Source organism: Microcaecilia unicolor, chromosome 2 (assembly GCF_901765095.1).
Source record: "Microcaecilia unicolor chromosome 2, aMicUni1.1, whole genome shotgun sequence".
Lineage (NCBI taxonomy): Eukaryota > Metazoa > Chordata > Amphibia > Gymnophiona > Siphonopidae > Microcaecilia > Microcaecilia unicolor.
In genome coordinates this window covers 236789759-236811558 of record NC_044032.1, presented here as the reverse complement: position 1 = coordinate 236811558, position 21800 = coordinate 236789759, and the positions used below count along the sequence as shown (strand labels likewise).

At 39.0% G+C, this 21800-nt stretch overlaps 1 protein-coding gene across 1 annotated transcript in view; it reads right to left on the bottom strand.

The window, feature by feature from the left end:
- Positions 1-21800, bottom strand: part of RFX3 (regulatory factor X3) — a 604963-nt gene that overhangs the window by 192616 nt on the left and 390547 nt on the right. Inside the window, exon 5 of the mRNA XM_030193816.1 lies at positions 1310-1384. Coding sequence (XP_030049676.1) covers positions 1310-1384 — 75 coding nt within the window. The remainder of the gene's footprint in view (positions 1-1309; positions 1385-21800) is intronic.

Genomic DNA, 21800 nt, shown 5'->3' with positions numbered 1-21800 from the left:
AAAACCATGGAAAAGGAACAATAAGCCGCAAGTCACAATTTAAAATTAACTGATGTTTCTACATTACAGTCCACAGTCAAACGGCTCTAAATACAATATACAAAAATGAAAATCATCATCTAATTGACTTACTGTAATCTTCAACTAGGAGCATTACTGTTGAAATATTTATAGCAACTGAGGGGATGTAGTAATTTGTTCATTTCACTAATAAACCAAATGAGTGGAGTACCCAAGCTCTGGCTTGTACTGATTTAATCCAGGGCAGACAGCAATGACAGTCCTTGAGAGCCACATTTAATTTCAGGCTAAACAAATAGGGCTACATTCTATATATTATGCCTAAAAAATCGGCATGAAAAAAAAAATACGCCTAAGTGTATTCTATAAAATACACCAAAATTTAGGCATGGTTTACAGAATACGCCTAGTGCCTGTCTAAATTTAGTCATGGGCATTTATGCCAAGTAAAACTTGGCGTAAATGCCGACACCTAAGTTAGGCGAAGACCAGGCATATTCTATAACAACGCATATAGGGGGATCTTTTACTAAAGATTAGCTTGAATAATCTGCAGCAGGGCTCATCTTATTCTTATGGTTCCTGATGCAGATAACTCAAGATAATCTTTAGTAAAAGACCCCCATAATTTTTAGAAAAGCCCACGACCCTCCCATTCCACACCCATGGCCATGTCCCCTTTTCAGAATTTACGTGCATTACTTTACAGAATACGCTTAGGGCTCTGTTTACTAAGAGGCACTGGCGTTTTTAGCAATTACCAGCGCTGATTGGTTTGTTAGCTAATTAAGTTGCACGTGCAAATCCAGAATATGATTGGATTTGTTCGTGCAATGTAAGCCGCGCTATATAGAATCTGGGGGATAATGTACATTCATTGGATTCTCAAACAAAAGGTATGCACACATAAAACTCAAACTATAGTGTGGTTCTCAAAAATTAAAGTTTTATCTATCTTATCTAGGTATTTAGACAACTGATCATTATCTTCATGAATGCATACAAGTTTGAACAAATCTTTAAGCCAGTAAAAGCTATGCTGAATAAGTACAGAATGAAGAAGAAAAATAAACCAGATAAATTCTGCTTTATCCCATATCATCACAGTTGCTGCAAAATGACTACAATGGATGTTATAAATGGAGTTGGGAAAGAAGGATTCTTCTGTAAATAGACATACACACAGATATATTTAACAAAATACATAAAGCAAAGATACAAGCAAATCTGAGGCAGGCTAACATGCAGAACAAACAAGAGATTAGGCTTATGTGAAGAGGCAACTTACATGACTGTTGAGAAGAGAGCTCCTGTGAGTGGACAGACCGTCAGACTTTTGCAGCGTCTCAATCGCCATTTCAATCTGATAATAGATGTCATTAAAAAAAGGACTCAAGACAAGATAGTAATAAGAAGCTGAACAGAGAAACTTTGACAGAGCGTTTCAAGTTCAACAAGAATGTTTACCTTTGATGTTTGCGGCTTAGCAAGAGAATTCAATTTCATGTTCCCTCCTCCCTCCCCAAATCCATTCACAATATATTAACACATTTAAATAAACTATAACCACAATATATATAAACATTTCTGAATGTCCAATATGTAGAGTGAAAGAGTCAAAAATATTAAGAACAGTAGGAATCTTAGTGTGTTAAATTCATTGATATAAAATTATTTCTCCGCTCCAGTAAAATATTTTAAAAATTTTAAGTTCCTTTGTTGCACAAACAATAATATTGAATGACCTCTTTTGCATACAAAACAGAGAAGTCTGTGGTCCTGTGTGGCCTGCATGAGTGCTACAAATAACTGGGGCACCCAAGCAGGCAGGCTTACCCAGGCAGCCAACTGTGGCATTCTGGTTCCTTCTCCTGGCACAGTATACATATTCATGGCTGTCATCATTCCAAGCTATACCACAATGAAATGGGAGGGTATCAGTCAAGGAAGAGAGAGCTCCAGGCGACAAATGGCACACAGACAGTCACATTAGAATGATTATGATTTTGACTGGCTGGCTAGTCCAGAAATATGTGTAGACAGAGATAGGAAGATTGAAGGGACCTAGGGTATTATCACAGAACTCTTCTCCTCCCCAACTTCAAGTAGGACAGTCCCTCCTTATCTCCCTCTCATTTATTGGGATTTATTAACCACCAATTGAAAGCTAGTTGCCATATGTGTTATCTATCAAAGATTCGGGTATACAGGTTAGATTCTCTTGTTGGAGTAATAACAATCAAGCTGTACTTTATTTCATTCCACTGAAAGTTAGTGTCCTACAATTCATTTGGGTAATGGAATGGGTGAACATGGGTGGTGATCATAGCTGCTCCAATTAGTCTATATAACAACATCAGCAATCCTCTTATCACAAGTTTGGAAGCTGAAGTTATTTTCAAATGACACCGTTATTCCAGAGAAAAAAATCACAATGCAAGCTTAGTTTTATCTTAAACGATGTGTTAGTGGTGTAATGACAATGAACTGACATTACTGATGACAGAGGAGATATAGTATGTAAAAAGAGAAAACATTTATGAGGAAAAAATTAATACTCCCTTTCTCATTGGAGCTCAATGACAAGACTAGGTAAATAATCACAAGAATGATTCAGAACACAATAGCAATGATCATAAAATGTAGGTACAGTAATATAAATAAGATTTTTCATGGAACACCACAGTTAAAAAAAATAATTGTTTTTTTTTTCCATCAGGGAAGGTGTCCTACAGATCTCCATTACAGTAGTTTAAAGGAGTACTCTCAACACTGTTTCTGATAAAGGGCTAGATTATATATATGGCACCATAAAAATCGGTGCCGAAAAAAAAAATACATCTAAGCATTTACTATAATAAAACTCACCCTCAACATTCTGAGGACACTGACGTCAGTGAAGCCAAGCTCTGACTTCCTTCAAAAAGGTTCGAAGGTTCGTGGTGGTGAAGCCACCAAAATCGCTCCGGGCCCCGCCCTCGAGGGCGGAGCAATGGCAGAACAATGAAGGGGTTGGCAGGGAGGGTGGCAGGGAGGCGGGGGGGGGTGGGAAATCACTCCGGGCCCCGCCCTCGAGGGCGGAGCAATGGCAGAACAACGAAGGGGTTGGCAGGGAGGGAGGCGGGGGGGGGGGGGGGACATCGCTCCAGGCCCCGTCCTCGTGTCAAACGTCATGACGTTGGGGGCGGAGCAATAGCAGAACAAGGAAGGGGTTGGTGACAAAAACCTTGCTAGCGCCCGTTTCATTTGCTTTGAAACGGGCTTCTTTTACTAGTATTCTATAAACCACACTTAACTTTAGGCACAACTTATAGAATATGCTTAGACTAAATCCACTTGACTAAATCTAATCCCCAGAGTTTATGCCAAGAAAAGCATGGGGCAAATGCCAGCAACTAAGTTTTGCTTGAGCTCTATCTTTTTTATTTGCATTCTGCTGAACCATTTTAGGAGCTTCATATAAGTCCTTATGAAGAGATGCTACAAATGAATCATAACACAGCACTGTTACCATCCCACAAACACTCTGGTAAAAGACATCAACTTGTAGCTAGGAACATGTCCAAACATGAGACAAAGGAGCTTTAATTAGGTTTAATCCGCAAACGAAACTTTTCTGGGGACAGGAAGGTGGTAGAACTAGAGGACATGAAATGAGGTTGAAGGGGGGCAGACTGAAGAAAAATGTCAGGAAGTATTTTTTAATGGAGAGAGGATACTTGGAATACCCTCCCGTGAGAGGTGGTGGAGATGAAAATGGTAATGGAATTCAAAAATGCATGGGATAAACAAAGGAATTCTGCTCAGAAGGAATGGATCCTCAAAAGCTTAGCAGAGATTGGGTGGCAACACCGGTTGTTGGGAGGCAGGGCTAGTGCTGGGCAGACTTCTACGGTCAGTGCCCAGAAAATGGCAGATACAAATCAAGGTCAGGTATACATATAAAGTAGCACATATGAGTTTACCTTGTTGGGCAGAATGGATGGATTGTACAGGTCTTTCTCTGCCATCATCTACTATTTTACTATGAGGGGTATTTTCGAAAGGGACCTCCAAGTTGCGATTTGGATGTCCTTGCAAAACATCCAAATCCAGGGGCAGGGAAACCCGTATTTTTGAAACAAGATGGATGTCCATCTTTTGTTTTGAAAATACCGTCAGGGACGTCCAAATCCTTAAATTTTGCCGTCCCTAGATTTGGATGTCCCTAGATATGGACGTTTCTGATTTTCGGCGATTTTCGAAACCAAAGACGTCCATCTCAAAAACAACCAAATGCAAGCCATTCAGTCATGGGAGGAGCCATCATTTGTAGTGCACTGGTCCCCCTGACATGCCAGGACATCAACCGGGCATCCTAGGGGGCACTGCAGTGGACTTCATAAATTGCTCCCAGGAACATAGCTCCCTTACCTTGTGTGCTGAGCCTCCCAAAACCCACTATCCACAACTGTACACCACTACCATAGCCCTTACGGGTGAAGAGGGGCACCTAGGTGTGGGTACAGTGGGTTTGTGGTGGGTTTTGGAGGCCTCGCTGTTTCCTCCACAAATGTAACAGGTAGGGGGATGGGGCTGGGTCCGTCTGTCTGAAGTGCACTGCACCCACTAAAACTGCTCCAGGGACCTGCATACTGCTGTCATGGACCTGAGTATGACATCTGAAGCTGGCTTAGAGGTTGGCACAAAATATTTTGAAAGATGTTTTTTGAGGGTGGGAAGGGGTTGGTGACCACTGGGGGAGTAAGGGGAGGTTATCCCCGATTCCCTCCAGTGGTCATCTGGTCATTTCAGGCACCTTTTTGTGCCTTAGTTGTAAGAAAAACAGGTCTGGATGAAAACGTCTAAGTGCTCGTCAGGGACGTCCTTGTTTTTTTCGATTATGGGTCAAGGACGTCCAAGTGTTAGGCACGCCCAAGTCTTGTCTTCGCTACGTCTCCGACACGCCCCTTGAACTTTGGCCGTCCTTGCAATGGAGTGCAGTTGAAGACGTCCTAAATCGAGCTTCAATTATACAGATTTCGACCCTGGAAGAAGGACGTCCATCTTCCTATTTATGTTGAAAGATGGATGTCCTTCTCTTTCGAAAATGAGCCCATATGTTACTTGACATCAGTTAAATTTCTCAGCCTGACCATTACAAACTGGCGAGAGAATGTTGTGTAAGATTTTTCCACACTGTAAATTCCAACAGTTCAATTTAGACTCAAACCATGCTCCTTGATTACTGTGGATCTTCTTGAGCAATTTATAAATACAACAGAAGCTGTCCCATTTAGTAGCACGAGCATAGCCATGGGGAGGGGGGCTTGGGTTTTGGGCTTCCTAATATAGGTTAGGCTCCTGGGCTGGCGAACCATCCCCAAGCCCCACCAGTGCTCCTCTAGTCACGGCCTACTCTTTCCTTGGGCTTCCCCCTCTCCCATGCAAGCTCAATTTTCACAAAACTGAGCATGCACAAGGGGCAGGCCTCTTTCACAGACACCAAGCATGATTGGGGGGAGTAAAACCCCAGGGGCCGTGCCGACCATGGGTGGAGGAGTGCTTCCACTAGTGGAGCTTGGGGACCCCTGCCAGTTCACGTATGTGGAGGTTGTGGGGGGAAAGGGGCAGCGGCAAGGAACAATTTTGGGCCACCAATTTGTGCTCTGGCTCACCGAGACCTGAGGTCTGCTTACTTTCCTGCTTGGTAGTTTATTTGTATATGGGAAGACATACACCAGCTTGGTGAAATTTTATTTATTTTATTTACTACATTTGTATCCTGCCTTTATCCAAGGTGGGTGACAATAATCACACACATAGTCTTAAACACATAACAACTGCTAAGCATATGAAGCTAAACCATGGGCAACAAAATGGTCTTACCCAAACAAGAAAATAAAAAGAACAAAAAAGAAAAAGAAAACAAGAGTCAATCTGATAAGTCTTTATGTAGCAAAAAAGGCTTTCACAAACAGATGCGTTTTTAGCAGCTGCTTGAATTGTTTAATGTCTTCACATGGTCTCAGGTATCTGGGTAAAGCATTCCACAATGATGGAGAAGTGATAGAGAAGGCCACAGTTTTGTTTCTATGTAAACAGAGCTGATGGGACATTTTTTGTTCTTAGTACTCGTTTTGGTTTATATGATCGCAGGGTACTTAAAAAATAGGCTGGAACACTCCCAAATATACGTTGATGAGTCAGTACAAGAGTCTTGAATTGAACTCTGTATGTTACAGGAAGCCAGTGTAATTTTTTCTTAATGTTGGGGGTAATGTGTTTGGACCCTGAGATTCCAATGATCAGTCATGCAGTTGCATTTTGGATGATCTGCAGAGCTTTGATCAATTACCTCAAGAATATCCACACTATCATTTTTGTGATTCTCTGAGGATCAGTATAAAACAAGTTCTAGTGATGCTCTGTATACTAAAGATGCTCTTGCCTGTGTTTCAGATGTTACTCACTGTCCACTATCTACCCCGAAGAACACAATTAAATGTACCTGGGTTAAATGTACATTTGACAGAATGTGCTACTATCTGCTAACTACAATGTGCAGTCCATGCCCAATCTTGCCTATACCCCCCTCCTAGTCCCTACCATGGTTGTTGTAATGTTCAGTAGCCATTAGCCTCCAGGGTGTCTACTCTGTTACAAATCTTGGTATCATCCACAAAAAGGCAAACCTTACCTTCTAACCCTTCAGCAATGTCACTCACAAATATATTGAACAGAATTGGCCCCAGCACCCATCCTTGAGGCACTCTACTGCTCACAATTCCTTCCTCCCAGTGAATTCCATTAACCACCATCCTCTGGCACCTGTCTGTAAGCCAGTTCTTAATCCAGTTCACCACTTTGGATTCTAACTTCAGCCTCTCAAGTTTATTCAAGAGCCTCCTATGAGGAACCGTGTCAAAGCCTGTGCTGAAATCTACGTAGATTACATCTAGAGCACATCCTCGACCCAATTCTCTGGTCACCCAGTTAAAGAATTCAATCAGATTCATTTGGCACAATTTACCTTTGGTAAAACCATGTTGTCTCAGATCTTGTAACCTATTGGATTCCAGGAAATTCATTATTCTTTCCTTCAGCATCACTTCCATTACTTTTCCATTAACTGAAGCGAGGCTTACCGGCCTGTAGGTTCCAGCTTCTTCTCTGTACACCACTTTTGTGAAGAGCAACCACATCCGCTCTTCTCCAATCCCATGGAACCACCCCCATCTCTAAGGATTTATTAAACAAATCTTTAAGAGGACCCATCAGAACCTCTCTGAGCTCTCTCAATATCCTGGGATGGATCCAGTCCAGTCCCATGGTTTTGTCCTCATTCAAATGTTTAAATTGTTTATAAACACTTTCTTCCGTGAACGATGCTATATATGCTCCATTCTCATTAAGTAACTTTGCCAATCAATTGTGGTCCTTCTCCAGGATTTTCTTCTTTGAATACAGTGCAGAAGTATCCCTGGTTTCAACAAATTGCAGTTCCACATATATTTCCATATTCCATATTCAATCAGTCACAAATCTTATACAAATTCAATCATTGATGTGCTCAGCAGTAAAAAGCTTTGTATATTGGCAAAGGAAGAACATGGTGACTGACTGAATTTGTGCAAGATATGATATGAACATGGAATATGGAAATATATGTGGAACTGTAATTTATTGAAACCAGGGACATTCACAGAAAAAAGTAACATATGATCAAGTATTGAAGACCAGTTAAGAGTGGTTGTATCCACAATTTTTGATTGACACATATTGGGAAACAATGAGAAGGGTGTTCATTTAAAGAAGAACCTTTCTTGGAAGTGACATCAATATATGTCCATAATAGAAATAATGGAAATTTTGTGTGTTAAGGGTATAAGATATGAAGAATTGTGAAGTAAAGTAGGCAGTTCTTGTGTGGTTGAGAGAGGTATGAGTGGTATGAGTAGTGTGCATACAATAATGGTAAGGATAAAAGTTGGATTAAACTGATAATATAAAAATAATTTTAACTAACATTGTTTTCAATAAAACTATTATAAACTTATTGATAGAGAGTAGTAGTTACTCTGGATTTGAATGAATATTTATTAGGGATATCCTGAAAACCTGACTGGTTTGTGGCCTTCCATCTTTGCAATTTAATACTCATGCTGTAGACCTTGTTTCAAGGAAGGAATGGATTAGAAAGGTCTTACTGGCAGAACATAAGTAGTGTGTTGGCTTATACTTGACCAAGACATTTTTAAAAAGAGAAGGGCCATTTAATTCAAAGTTCCGTAGACTAGCTTAATTACCTTAAACTTAATTTACCAATTAATCAGAAGCTAATGAAGGCCATAAATAGTTGGGGCTATGTGTCCATGCTGAAGCTGTCCAACAAAATGCCATGCAAGTGGTTCATGTAAGTCCACTATCTTGCATTGGTGTTAATGTAAAATCTATGCTGTGGCAATGAGAAACAAAAGTATGCTAAACAGCTCATTACTATTAATGCAAAAAAGTGCTAAAATATGCAAATAAAACAGCCACATTAATCTACGAACCTTAACTACAACTCAGAGGCATAGTTACATTTCTGTGTTATTTTCAGCATTAACGTGTACTTTACCACCTGTGTTCACACATCTCATTATCATCATCCATTAAGATGCACAATGAGAGCCTCAATGGCTGGCTGATGTTAACCCAGTTTAGGTCACTGGTCTCCAAGTTTGTTACTTTAATATTGTATCACTAAAAATAAATTATGAAATTTTGTGCTGTTAAAAGTATAAAGATAATTGGGTCAATATTCAAAAGGAATATAACTGGGTAGCAAGGCTCCTACCTGGTTAAATCCTGATGGCCAGTTCCCAAGCTGATATCAGTGGCACTTAACCAGTTAGTGCCAGGGTAATTACTCCAAGGGCAGAGTTAGGGAGGCACCAGGACTCACCCAGTTAATGGTGATATTTAGCTTGTTAACCAGGTAAGTGACCAGATAAGCTGTCCTAATTTTATCTAGGCATTTATCCAGGAACTGGGCTGAATATGTCTTGGTGGCTAGACATGCCTGGATATTCAGCACCAGAATCCAGGTAAGGATCAACACTGAATATCCAGGTATAAAATCCTGCAAGTGTTTTCAAAACATGCCGACTGTCATAGGTTATATATTAACCCAAACCTTTCTACTACACATAATTTTATTTGCCACAGCTTAAAAAAAACATCATCATTCAGGTGCGTCCTGAACAGGAGACATTCTTTGAATAAATTTTAAACTTACAAATTCTTTATTTTAAAATAATTAATTAATGTATTGGGATTGATTAACCAGCTTTATAAAGAAATTCAACCAAGGAGGGGGTACAGCAGGTACAGCTTGACCTAAAGCTTACAATTTGGTTAACAGCAAAACAATAGTAATGTGACCAAATATAAGCATAAGTACGTAACCGTTGCTATACTGGGACAGACTGAAGGTCCATCAAGCCCAGCATCCTGTTCCAGCACGGGCCTAAATACATTGTGAGGTAAACTTGGAGCTGGCAAATGTAATCCTGGTAATAGGATTAACATGATACAATCTCAGAAATATAAACATTTAACAGCACTGTAAAACAATCATAAAACAGAAATACAATGTCAGCAGAATACGATTGATATGATGCACACAATGTCAGCACAATACAAATGAAACACCTTAATACACATGCATTAGAACATTCAATAACATAGATATGATGCTAACACTGTTCGTACAATACAATGAAACACCTTTGTAGGTAGCTGAGGTAACAAGTGCAGTTGAGATATATAGATGGGACAAGATGGCTAGTACAAAGTCATAGGGATAAATAGATGGATGGCTAAACTGAAGACAAAGTATATGTTCAGTCGAGTAAGATATAAGTTCTATAATAAGAACAACTTCATCACACATTTTATTTACCTTTTCCTTAAATATGATTCTTTCCCTGCTTTTGCTAAGATTCTTTCCATTTCTTTTTTCTTGTCCTCTTTTTAATACTTTGACAGCTTTTTCAAATTGCACTGTGTGATTATAGACCTCCACTCTCATTCCTCTGACCCTTAAGCTTATACTATGCTGGTCTTGTAATAAACAGTCTAAAACTACAGTGTTTCTCATTAAAAAGAGATATGAAGCTAATCTGCGCCTCTCTTACTTCATTCAGAATTAAAGTCTGGTTTTCAAACAAGTGTGCAAAGAATGGTGCATGGAATTCTTTTCATTCCGTCCACATGTAAATGCATTGGGGGGGGGGGGGAGGGGAAGGTGGTAGGTGTATATGTGTACATGTTTGTGTCTGTACATATGTGGTATGTGTGCATGCCTTATGTGTTTACCTTTGCTTTCTATGTGTGTCTGTGATTAAGAGAGATAAAGGAGAGAGAATCCAAAAGCACAAACATCAAAGCAGACAAGCAAAACGTACAAGGAGCCTTCAAAAATGGGGACATCTCAATTGCACTTTATTCAACAGACCCGGCACGCTCGGCAACTTTAGCCTGCATCAGGGGTCTAATGATGGTATCTAGTTCCCAAATAAACGAGATTCAAAACCATCAAATGGCTGAAAACAGCTTCATCTTGAAAAAGACACATCTGCTAAGAAAACTGGAGAAAATATCGTCAACCGAAAAAAGTGTTGACAAAGCAGAACTTGAAAAGTGCTTCCCGCACTCAAAACACTCAGAGTCCCGCCAAAGGAAAACATGGAAACGGCCCCAGCATTCAATACCTGGGCTGACTGCAGACCACAAGAGTTAGCTAGGCTCCCTCCCGCGGTCTGAATATCGGCCCCAATATAAATTGCCCCTCTTTGAACAAGATGAAGGAACTTGTTCATTATTGGGGGAACTTGGCACCCACTGGCACCTACAGAGCTGCCTCCTATGGATAAGAGGAAAAGGTCGGGCTTGCTCAATGATAGCTATGCCCCTGAACCACAAAGAAAACTGTCAAAGCAGTTCTCGCAGTAGAATTAAACAAAGAAATTAAATTAAATGATAGGGAATTATTTACATTGTTTGTGTGTGTTTGCTCTCACATATGCACACTGTTGCCTACTCTGTGCTTTGTGTATAGAATCACTTGCAAGACCAAAAGTTTTTGTTTTGGGAGGAGGGGCATTTTGGAGCATGTAAGGGTAGTTGTGGGGGACTAATTTTTTCTGGGCAGGGGTCAATTTGCAAGATAGGTGTTAGAGTAGTTGCATTTGGGGTGGAGCAGTTTGTGGGCTGGTGAGGTAATTGTGGGAGTAGTTTTAGGAGTGGGGCAGTTTACAGGTGGTGGGGCACGAGGCTAGATTTCTGGAGAGTAGTTTGCAGAGGTTACTTATAGGAGATAGGGCAGTTTCGGGATGGTGTGACAGTTGAAGAGGATATTTTTTGGGTATGGGAGCAGTATGTAGGGTGGGGTGGCAATTACAGGGGTAGTGTTTGGGAATAGGGCAATCTGCAGTCTGATAGGAAAATTGTGGGGGGGGGGGGGGTAGGGGCAGTTGAATCAATCTATAATTGAATTTCTTTCCACTTTCTTGGAATGCATCACCTCTAAACTCCCATTCTTCTTCTCACTGATCCTCACCCCAATATAAGATGGTGACATAGTGCTGATCCTGCAAGTATTAATATAATGGGGTCTGTAACATGCCTTGTCTATTGGAGAGTTGTTCAAAAGAGATCAAACATGCCAGTTCTGGATCATATAGATTTCCTAGAACCTGAAGTCTAGTCCCCGGTTTTGTTCATGCTGAAGATTCAGGGCATTCTGACTATTCAGGGCATGAAAGAAGAGTCTAGAACTTCAGAGTGATGTTTCAGCCCTATGGGCCTAGCAGATCCCTCAGAACGGCAAGTAAGTGCTGCTGTTGAGTCTGCATCTTTAATGACTGTAGCGCTACAGACTGGATCGGGCAAGACACAGCAGTTTCCCCTCTCTCTCTGGCGGGAGTAACCAGAGTGGCAAATATTGAGCATTTGTCTATTCTTGGGGACATGGAAGGAAATCTTCAGCATGAGATAGTGTCGTCTGTGCTTTTCCTGATAAAACCAGCAGAAATTATACTCAAAGCAATCTGGATAGCTTTGGGAGCTCTCTGTAAGGTTTGCATGGGACTGTTTTTGTTGGTGCAATCAAACTGCAAAGTTTAGAAGAAGAGCACCAACAGAGTGACATTAAGCAAGAAAATATGACTGCTCAAGTTCATGTCATGTAATATAATACAGCTCTTGAATCCTGCTAACTCCCACAGAAAGTGGTTGAAAATGGGTAACAATTAAAAAAAATAATATTAACAAAATTAACCCCCAAATTTCTTTAAAAAAATGTTTTCAGGTAAAGCAACTCAAACAACTTTAATATAAGATAGGATGATTTTACATAGATAAGCAGAGATAAGAGTTTCAAATTCAGATGCCTGGCATAATTACAAATTTTCTTCAATTGTTGTTATACCTAAAGATTTATTCCAGAGGTTTTGCATTACTCTATAATGGACTTCCTCCTCTTCAAAAGGTACACTTTTTGCCTGTTTCAACTCAAAATCAGCCAGTGGGAAGTGAAGAATACCCTTTGACAGATACTTTAAATGTGAATGAAATTGTAGAGAGTTACACTGAAGAGGTGACTTCAAGAGTGACTCTATTGGAGTCATTTGTATTCTTACAAGATAAAGAAGCATTAATTTGTTTATTTTTTTCACTTATCCAATTTCAGTCTTTCCTGATGTATCAAGATATACTCAAATCAGACAAAAAAATTCCTTCTTATCGTCAAAAGTATTGGATTTAGCTGCTAAATTTCAGTTACAGTATCCTTGCAAATGTACTGTAGTTTTGGATGGCCACTCCTGTGTCTTTTATGAGCCCTCCCAACTGCAATTTTATTTAGAGTAGGGGCCTTCCAGAAGTGCAAATTGTTAATTTTTCTGCTGTAGCTGGGTAGTGATTTAATGTAACCGGCTCCACTACTTGATTCTTATTGCATCTTTTTCCTTTGAATACCAGCTTCCTCTGGTGATATCAATTCTTTTCTCCTCCTTATGTGGTCTATTTTGTGAATTAAATAGTTGTATCATTTTCTTATTGTTGTTCCTATAAAATCATCATTTTATGTAACCACAACTTTCAAAGATTTTGTTCTTTGATGCATCATTTGAAATAGTAATAAAAAAAAGAACAGGAGTGACAAAGGGCACCCCTGCCTGGTTCCCGCATGCAGCACAAAATCTACTGACACTTCCCCACTGACTAACAAATGCACAATCACTTGGAAGTATAATAATCTAATCCAGCCCAACAGCATCTCTCCAATTCTCAACCTCTCTAGAATCCAAAACATATAACTCCAATTCAGCCTATCAAAGGTTTTCTCAGCTTTCAAACTCAGCACCACCTTCTCTTTCTGAGTCAGGACCATCAGCAAACACCAACTATACTGTCCCACCCCCTAACAAAGCCAGTTTGATCATCACCCACCAAATCTGGTACCACTGCCCTCAACTAAGATACTAACACTGAAGCTAAAATCTTTATGTCTACATTTAGAAGGGAAATTAGCCAGTAGGTGCCTACCTGTTAAGGGTCTTTTCCCTGATTATGAAGTAGAGAATCAAAGTCTGTGCCATGTTTGAAGCTCCACCCATGTTGAAACACATACCAATATATCTCTCAAAGGGGGTGCACTGTTGAGAAACCCAACGACTGTTAAAATTCTCAGCCCAGGACATCTAACCCTGCTGCTTTTCCAATCTCATAGTCTTTATTGCTGCAAATAACTCCACCATTGGCAAGCGGGCATTCAATTGTCTAATCTGTTCCTCCTGCAGTTTTAGCCATATCAGTTTTTGACAAAAATCAGTTCATCCTTCCATACCCTCTTCTCCACTACCATGAAGAATAGTTTAAAAATCCATAAACTGATAACGTTCACTGTAAGTGTATAACATTTTCCCTGTAGGTCTCTGGCTCTGGTGATCTATATATGATGCTTTGATTCTTACATTAATCTTCCCTAAATCTTACCTGTGTTATGACCATATTTGTAAAGCTGATATTGAAACTGAACAAGAGACTTAGTTGCTCTTTGGTGGAATAGCACTGTTAGTGCTTCCTGCGCTTTATGCAACTCTTCCTTGTTGTCCCCAGCCAGATCTCCTGAGTGCTTCCACTTCCTTTCCTGCAGTAAATGGATCACTCTCAAATCTCTGTCTCTCTCTGCTTTTGTTGGTTCTCTACATAAGCTACAATATGCCCCTGAATTACTTACTTCCTAGTGTGGTAGGGGTCACTGCGGGCCCTCAATTGAGCTCCAAATAATCTGCCCACTTATTGTGCAAAAACTACACAAGTGTAAATTTATGGAATAAACCTGGGTTCATGGGCTAGCTAAAAGCTTTTCATCTCTCCCCATCTCAGTTCAAACACAGGAAACCAGTGCATGATCTGAAATAGCAGCCACTTATATACTGGCTGACTGCACAGCCGGGAACAAAGCTTCTGAAATCAACAAATAACCCAGTCTAGAGAAGCTTTGATGGGGCTGTTAGTAAAATGTAAAAATCACTCTTTTTCAGGTTGCAATAGTCTCCAACTATCTATCAGCCACAGGAGGTGCACAAGTAGCTGTATGTCTAATCGTGCTCCTTCTAAGTGCTACTTTGAAGGGTTCACAGTCTTTACTATTGTCTGCCACAGTATCAAAGTCACCCTCCAAGAGCAAAGAGTACCAAGGAAATTGTAGGACCACCACAATTATTCTTTGGAAGAAGTCTTCCGAGTGGACACTGTGGGTATAGACATAACCTAGAACTACCTTTTTCCCATACATGAAGCTGACAAACACATGTTGTCCTTCATCCCCCACTGGACTTCCAGTGCAAAAGTTAGCTGCTTATGAATTAGGGATATCCTGAAAACCTGAAGCACTGGCAGTTCTCAAGGACTAGGAATAAAGAGCAAGGCTATAGAGAATACAAATGTGGCTTTGGAAATGTTTTCTGAAGATGATGCTCTAGTTATGCAAAGTAATTTTTGGAAGCAACTTTTTTTCTTTTAATCAGGGTTTTTGCTGATGAAAATACCAACTCAGGACCAAAATTTCCTGTAAAATATTTCAGATACAAAGACATTTTTCTTACCATACATCTTAGTTGTTGAATCCATTTTTCACCAGTAAGTTGGAGTACAGTTGCAAAAGCAACCAGAACGGTACAAAGGAAGGATCATGAGTATGAGTTAGTATATTCATGGTTATGAGAGTTTATACTTTGTTTTCTGATTGGACAATTTTTGTAATGGGACTATCATTTAAAATCAATGTACTTCCCACAGCAATTATAAGATGATAAAACTTTTGGGAGCTGAATATTTCATTAGAAAAACCAAATATACCTCCCATTTTACAAAGCTGCGCTAACGGCTGTCGGTGGGGTAATACCGACACAGCCCATTCACTTTGAATGGGCTGTGTTGGCATTACCATGTGGATTTGTAAAACGGGGGGGATAGATACATATATGAGTCCATACCACAAGCATGTTCCCAATATCCTTAAATGTTCAGAAACTGCACAGAATACATACTGTAAATTTAATATTCCAAAAAGACAGACATTCCACAATAAAACAAATCAAGAAGAACTCAAAGCCACAGCCATATCACTTTTGACAGTTCAGATAAATTAGATGTATTTAGAAAGAAAAGAAAGGTACTAAATTCATGAATCACGTTACAGATGATGTAAATGTAAATGTTTTAGTAGTACAGTGCACATAAAACTGAAGACAAGATCAAGTTTACTAAATTGTATCACTATTATGAATGTGTAGATGCTATACTTTAATAAATATCTTCACCTTAATCCCCATTATGAATGTTTTATTTCAATTTTTAAAAAAGTCCATTATTTGAAAGGAAATATTTACCAGTGATCAGAATACTAGTTTAAGCTCACCAACAAATTCATGAAAATGTTGAAAAGTTATGATGATGTAGACATGGGTAGGGTCACAAGTGAAATGAATTCTAGCTAGATGAAGGTTGGTTTGCAGTATGCAACTTATGAGAACAGTGATATACATAATCTGTCAAAGAATTTCCTCTTACCTGCTAATACCCTCTCTAATCCATTTGACCATGTAGGTATAGCACAGTTTGCTGCCTTGACAGATGCACATCTGCTTTTAGGAAAGGAGCTCCTATCATGCTTCTTTCCTTCCAAGATCTATCTTGCTGTATTTCCTTGCTCAATTAGAGTACTTTCATAGCAATACTGGAAAACAAGAGGCTTGGATGGAAAATCAACCTGGCAAGTTAAAATTTGATCATAAAATCATATCAAACAAATACCAACCTCAAATATCCTCAGCATTACATTCCAGGGAGGGTTGGTCCACACTGAATGAAGACTAACAGAAAGGAAATTAGCAGTTAAGAGTAATTCCTCTTATGTTATGTCTCCACCAGCCTGTACCATGTAGAGGATTTTTCAAAACCTTACTAAAATGGGTTAATCTGTAAAATTCATCTACCACAAGCTACATATGCTGATGCCCTCCTGTCAGTATGACAATATTCTGTATTGATACTGGCTTTACAAATCTCAGCCAAAGACATAACTCAATTGGAGAGGCCACCACAGTTGTTATCCAGACACCTTTCAGAAAATTTGCAAATAAGAAGCCTCATGTTCAAAGAAGCCATTCTTCACATCCATCCAGAAATCAATGGTTTAAATGCCAGCTTAGCCTTCTTGAAGACCCAAGATCAGATAAGCAAATGTTGCCAATTTCAAAATGATCTGGATTAATCCAAACAAATTTTTTACTGTTCAGAGTGCAAAGCATTCTTCAACTAAGAATCATAATAATCCTTTTAGGCACTAAATTAGAACAGTTCTTAAAATTATCTGCAAAAAAAATAAATACAATGCCTGACATTTTCTGATTCTTCTTGTCAAACTGTTAACTGAAAAACCATTTTAATTGAAAATGATAAAAAGAGATCAATGTTTGACCATTTTAAGAAGGCTTCACTTGGGTGTTCTAAACTAAAAAAAAACCTCGTTAGGCAAAGAATAAAGAAAGAGATAACTAGATAACTTTGCTGCTTTCAAAACCAAGAAATAGTCAAATGTGGTGATAATGCTTCTTCCCCAATGCTCTTCTTATTTTCAATGAAGTTGCAACTTGTACTACTAACTTAGCAATCTCTGAGCCTTGTTCAACTCAATCAAGCAAAAAGTTCCAAAACCAGACTTTATGGAGGTCCTGTAGATGGAATATTTAATTTTCAATGGCATGAAGAAAATCTCCTCCAATTATAGAACCCTTGTTCTTGGAAGCTAATTACAGCAAAACTTCCATTGCTCTATCCAAAAGTCTTACCAAGGCTAGTTCTTGATTTATTATGTCTTTCATCAGAGACACAACATCTGTGGAAGGCACATCTCTACCCAACCTGAAAACCGAGGCCTACTTATTAAATATGCTATGAAGAATCATCTTCAGTAGGCAAAACTGTATCTTGTCTACTAGGCTTCTCATCACACACTATATTAGGAACAAGTACATACAAAAATGTTCCAGTTTCTGAGACATTGGTTGGTGGATACCATCCCAGATCCTTAAAGCTGCTGAAAAAGTGACGTTACCACTCTATAAACAATGTTCTCTGAAGTCATCAGTTCACCAGTCACACTAATATGACATTGTGCATCAGGACTGATGGGGAAGAAACTTTCAGAGCTCTCTGGTAAGGCAAAAGTCTTTCTCTGCCCAAGTGCAATAGTTTTAGCCCTACTGCTCCCCTCAGTTCTACCCAAGACTGGTAAACTGCTGTTTTCAGAGAACATCTATTATAGGTTAAGCAACTTCACTTTCTCTGAAGATAAGCAAGTTGATCAAGTTGCATATGGGAGATTCCACATCTAAGGGTTATCTTCAACTCAGAGTGATAACTATCAACAAACGTTAATATGAACAAAAATGTTTTTGTGGGTAAACCCCTTTTTATACTGTCATTTTTCATTTTAGACAAAAATGAAGCCAACCTGAAATTGCAAATATGGGAATGGAGTTGAGTCCTGTACCTGAACGAGACCATGGTGGACACATAACTCAAACCTACCATGCCACTAGAAAGCTATGACCACGGAATAATGGGATGGGAATATGTAGAAAGAACTCCATATTATATACTTGCATATATCCTTGATGAGGATAACTCAGGAAGGGGCTCAAGGAGTCATCAAGTCAGGCTGAATTCTATCACCTACTGGACACTGATGAGGTGTACGACATATGTAGTTCACACATCCAATGACATTTTTAAAATGCCATCAAGAGTTTCTGCTATGGCTATCAATGTCTGTAGACTTTCATGGATGTGGGTTACATGCCAACCACCATCCTACACTTCAAATACTAATCACTGCTACCTCTGAACCACCTTTAACAGTTCAGAAGTTTCATAGTGGGTCAACTGGAAAGCCTTTTACAGCAACAGAGACTGAGGCTTTGCCACTGAGGAACATAGGAGTTCAAACTCTTCATACAGCCTCTAAGATAAACAAGGGACTGGAGTTTTAACTGGACCAAGAGGAGTTAGTCAGATTCTTGGTCTCTGTTTAAGATCTTTCATTAGGAGGAAGGTTGAGGTAAGTCATAAGCCACAGGCCCACTGTAACCTTGGACAGCTGGGTCCTCCATATTCTGATAGGTAATTTAATTCAACATAATTTAGTTAGACTACTTCTATATAAAAACTGTCTAAATCACCCTCCCTCACAAGCTCGTTCAACACCTTTCCTTCATAAACTTTGCATAGGATGGTCAAGGCCATCTCCTTTGATTTGCAGGCTGAGGATGAGCCCAGGACACCTCTTCTTGGCCTACATGCCTGAATGTCCCTAAAAAGTTGGTAGCCATGTCTATTCAATCTCTTTTGTATAATGCAGGGAAGAAGATTTGGTAGACTCATTCACCATACTTCCTATGTGTAAAAAGGGAAACATACCTTTTCCAGACTACTAAAGGATTCTTCAGGCTCTGTTTTCCACATATCAATATGATGATCATATCCACTGAGATATCTCTCAGTGCCCATGGACAAAAGTCCCAGATTCTAGACTTTCTTTTGCAGAAGTAAAGCTTCTTACCAAATATATATATTAAAATAAAACTTTATTGATAAAAAAATGTTAAATAGCCATCACTTATACAGTACTGGATACATTGCAATCACTAAAGGTCAGAAATATAACTGCTATAACTAGCAAATTCCATACATCCTTTATAATGTTTTTACCAAAACACTAAGAAGGCATTTAACACCATTCTCATTTCTAGAGCCTCCATGCATAACTTGTTTATTGCCTTACACTAAATTTCTTTGAAGTGAATCCCAACAAAATAGCACCCTATGAGAGGATACTTGCATCAGTAGCTTACATATTTATCTATTTTCACAACTCCTTTTACTTTGCAAGATAGACTCTTTGGTCCCTCAAGTGAGAAACTGAATAACCACTTGTTGAGTCCATTCTTTACAGCTTTCACTGTTTCAGTTACCAATGACAAAATGCACTCGTGTACTCTGGTCTGAGACCTAATCCATCAGGTGATCCACCTTGTTTCTAGTAGTCTCATCATACTCACATGAATAACAAACCTTGATTCCAAGTGGCACAAGTCCTGAGACCGGTGGTAAACAAGTCTTCTCCCAGATAACTACTGCATAGCCTTGACTAACAAAAACAAAGGTACTTCCAATTATAGCATACTATTGGAATATGTAGATTTACATCTTTAAAATCTAGGGACAACAAAAAATTACTGGTTCTGTTTGGCTGAACGATGCATGACAGACCTGTACCACAGTTTCTTTGAGGATAATTTATAACAAGTCATTCAAGGCCCTGTTTACTAAGCCGTGCTGTAGGTGTGCAAACGTTTTTAGTGTGCGTTAACACTAGAGACACCTATAGGAATATATGGGTGTCTCTAGCGTTAATGCGTGCTAATTTTTAGCACACACTAAAAATGCTAGCGTGCCTTAGTAAACAGGGCACTTAACTTGTATTACTGGTATGTACCTAAGGTAAATGTACATATTTTACAAAAAATGTACATAAGTCCATACTTGCACCAGCACCACCCCCAAAAAGGCTTAAAAATCAAGTTGAATAAGCATATGCACATACTGGGTGTATATACATAAGTTCAAGTGTATATACTCCAGGCTATTTTAGAAAAGTCCATTTCTGCAGGTAAAAGGCTGCTTTACTCTCAGAAATACATTTCAAAATTACAAGTTCAGTACTAGCCAAAATCCATCAGTTTCTTTGGCACTAAGAAATAGTTATGGGATACAAACAGGTACCCTCTGTGCCCCTAGGATCCTCCAATGTGTTCAGTAACCACCCTGTCTTTATATCACTACCAGTTCAATAGGACTTAAATATATTGCAGGAAGATAGCCATCCATGTGCAGAAACAGAAGCTTGAAGCATATAGTTTGCATATTTGCCTACCAGAAGACCAATACAGAACTGATGTGGAAGTGCAGAAAAGAAGATCCTGGAATGAACCAAGCAGGAAGGGAGTTGTCTGTTAAAAGGAGGCATTGGTCTGTCAAGCCAGCAGGTGGTGCCATATCTACATGTTAAAGACTGATGGAGATAGAATTTTGGCTTTTAACCAGGTTGTGCTGATAAAAAAAACAAAAACAAAAAAAAAACAAAAGCCAGACAAAACTCTGTTCCTATTACCACCATCTATAACAGTACTGGAAATATCCTAAAGGGCTCATTTATCAAAGTATAGGTAGGCTTGCCTATATGCATATCAATCTGTTAGTGTTCAAGTGCATAATGTAATGATGATTGAGAGAAATAAATGCAAAATTAAATTATTTTATGTCAAGTGCAATTTTTATGAAAATTATATTGAGTATTATCTTTCTGAACTGATCCATTATTGCCAGTATTTTACTTGACTGTACATTTGGAAGCAGGTCACCATATATAAATTACAGGAATAAAAAGAAGCATCTAGCTATAGCTTTCCAATACTAAACATAAATATGACAATTTTAACAACCTAGCTGGAAAAAACAGAATATAACAAACACTTCTTAAACCAATGGTTTTTGACATTGCAAACAGCTACTGAAATATGTAACCTCACCTGCTTTTCTTATTATGAACTGGAAACAAGGAAACAAAACTGTACATCAAAGCCTTGCTTTAATTATAAAACATTGGCCGTTACTGAGTCATTAAATACAAAAGAACTTTTTCATTACATAGAATGTTCACACCATACTGTATTGATATTCAAAGATCAGAGAAGAAAAATATCTTTACATTTAATAAACAGTTCCTTGAATTATTTGCAACACAGAGCTAATAATTTTGCTTCAAATTTTAATTTTTACTATTCCCATCTCTGCTGTATATGAGTGTGTATATCTATCTATATATACATATAAACATATAATATATATAACATGCATATAAACATGTACATAACTTTTTAAGGGCCCCTTTTACTAAGCCACGTAGGTGCCTATGCGTGCCCAATGCGTGCCAAAATGGACTTACTGCCCGACTACCACGTGGCTCTTGCAATAATTTCATTTTTGGCGCGCATCCACTACACACGTCTGAAGAATATGTTTTATTTTCTTGCGCGAGTAGCAGACGCGCACCAAGTGGCATCTGACACACATAGGTCGTTACCGCCCAAATTCTTTACCGCTAGGTCTCTGGCTGGCGG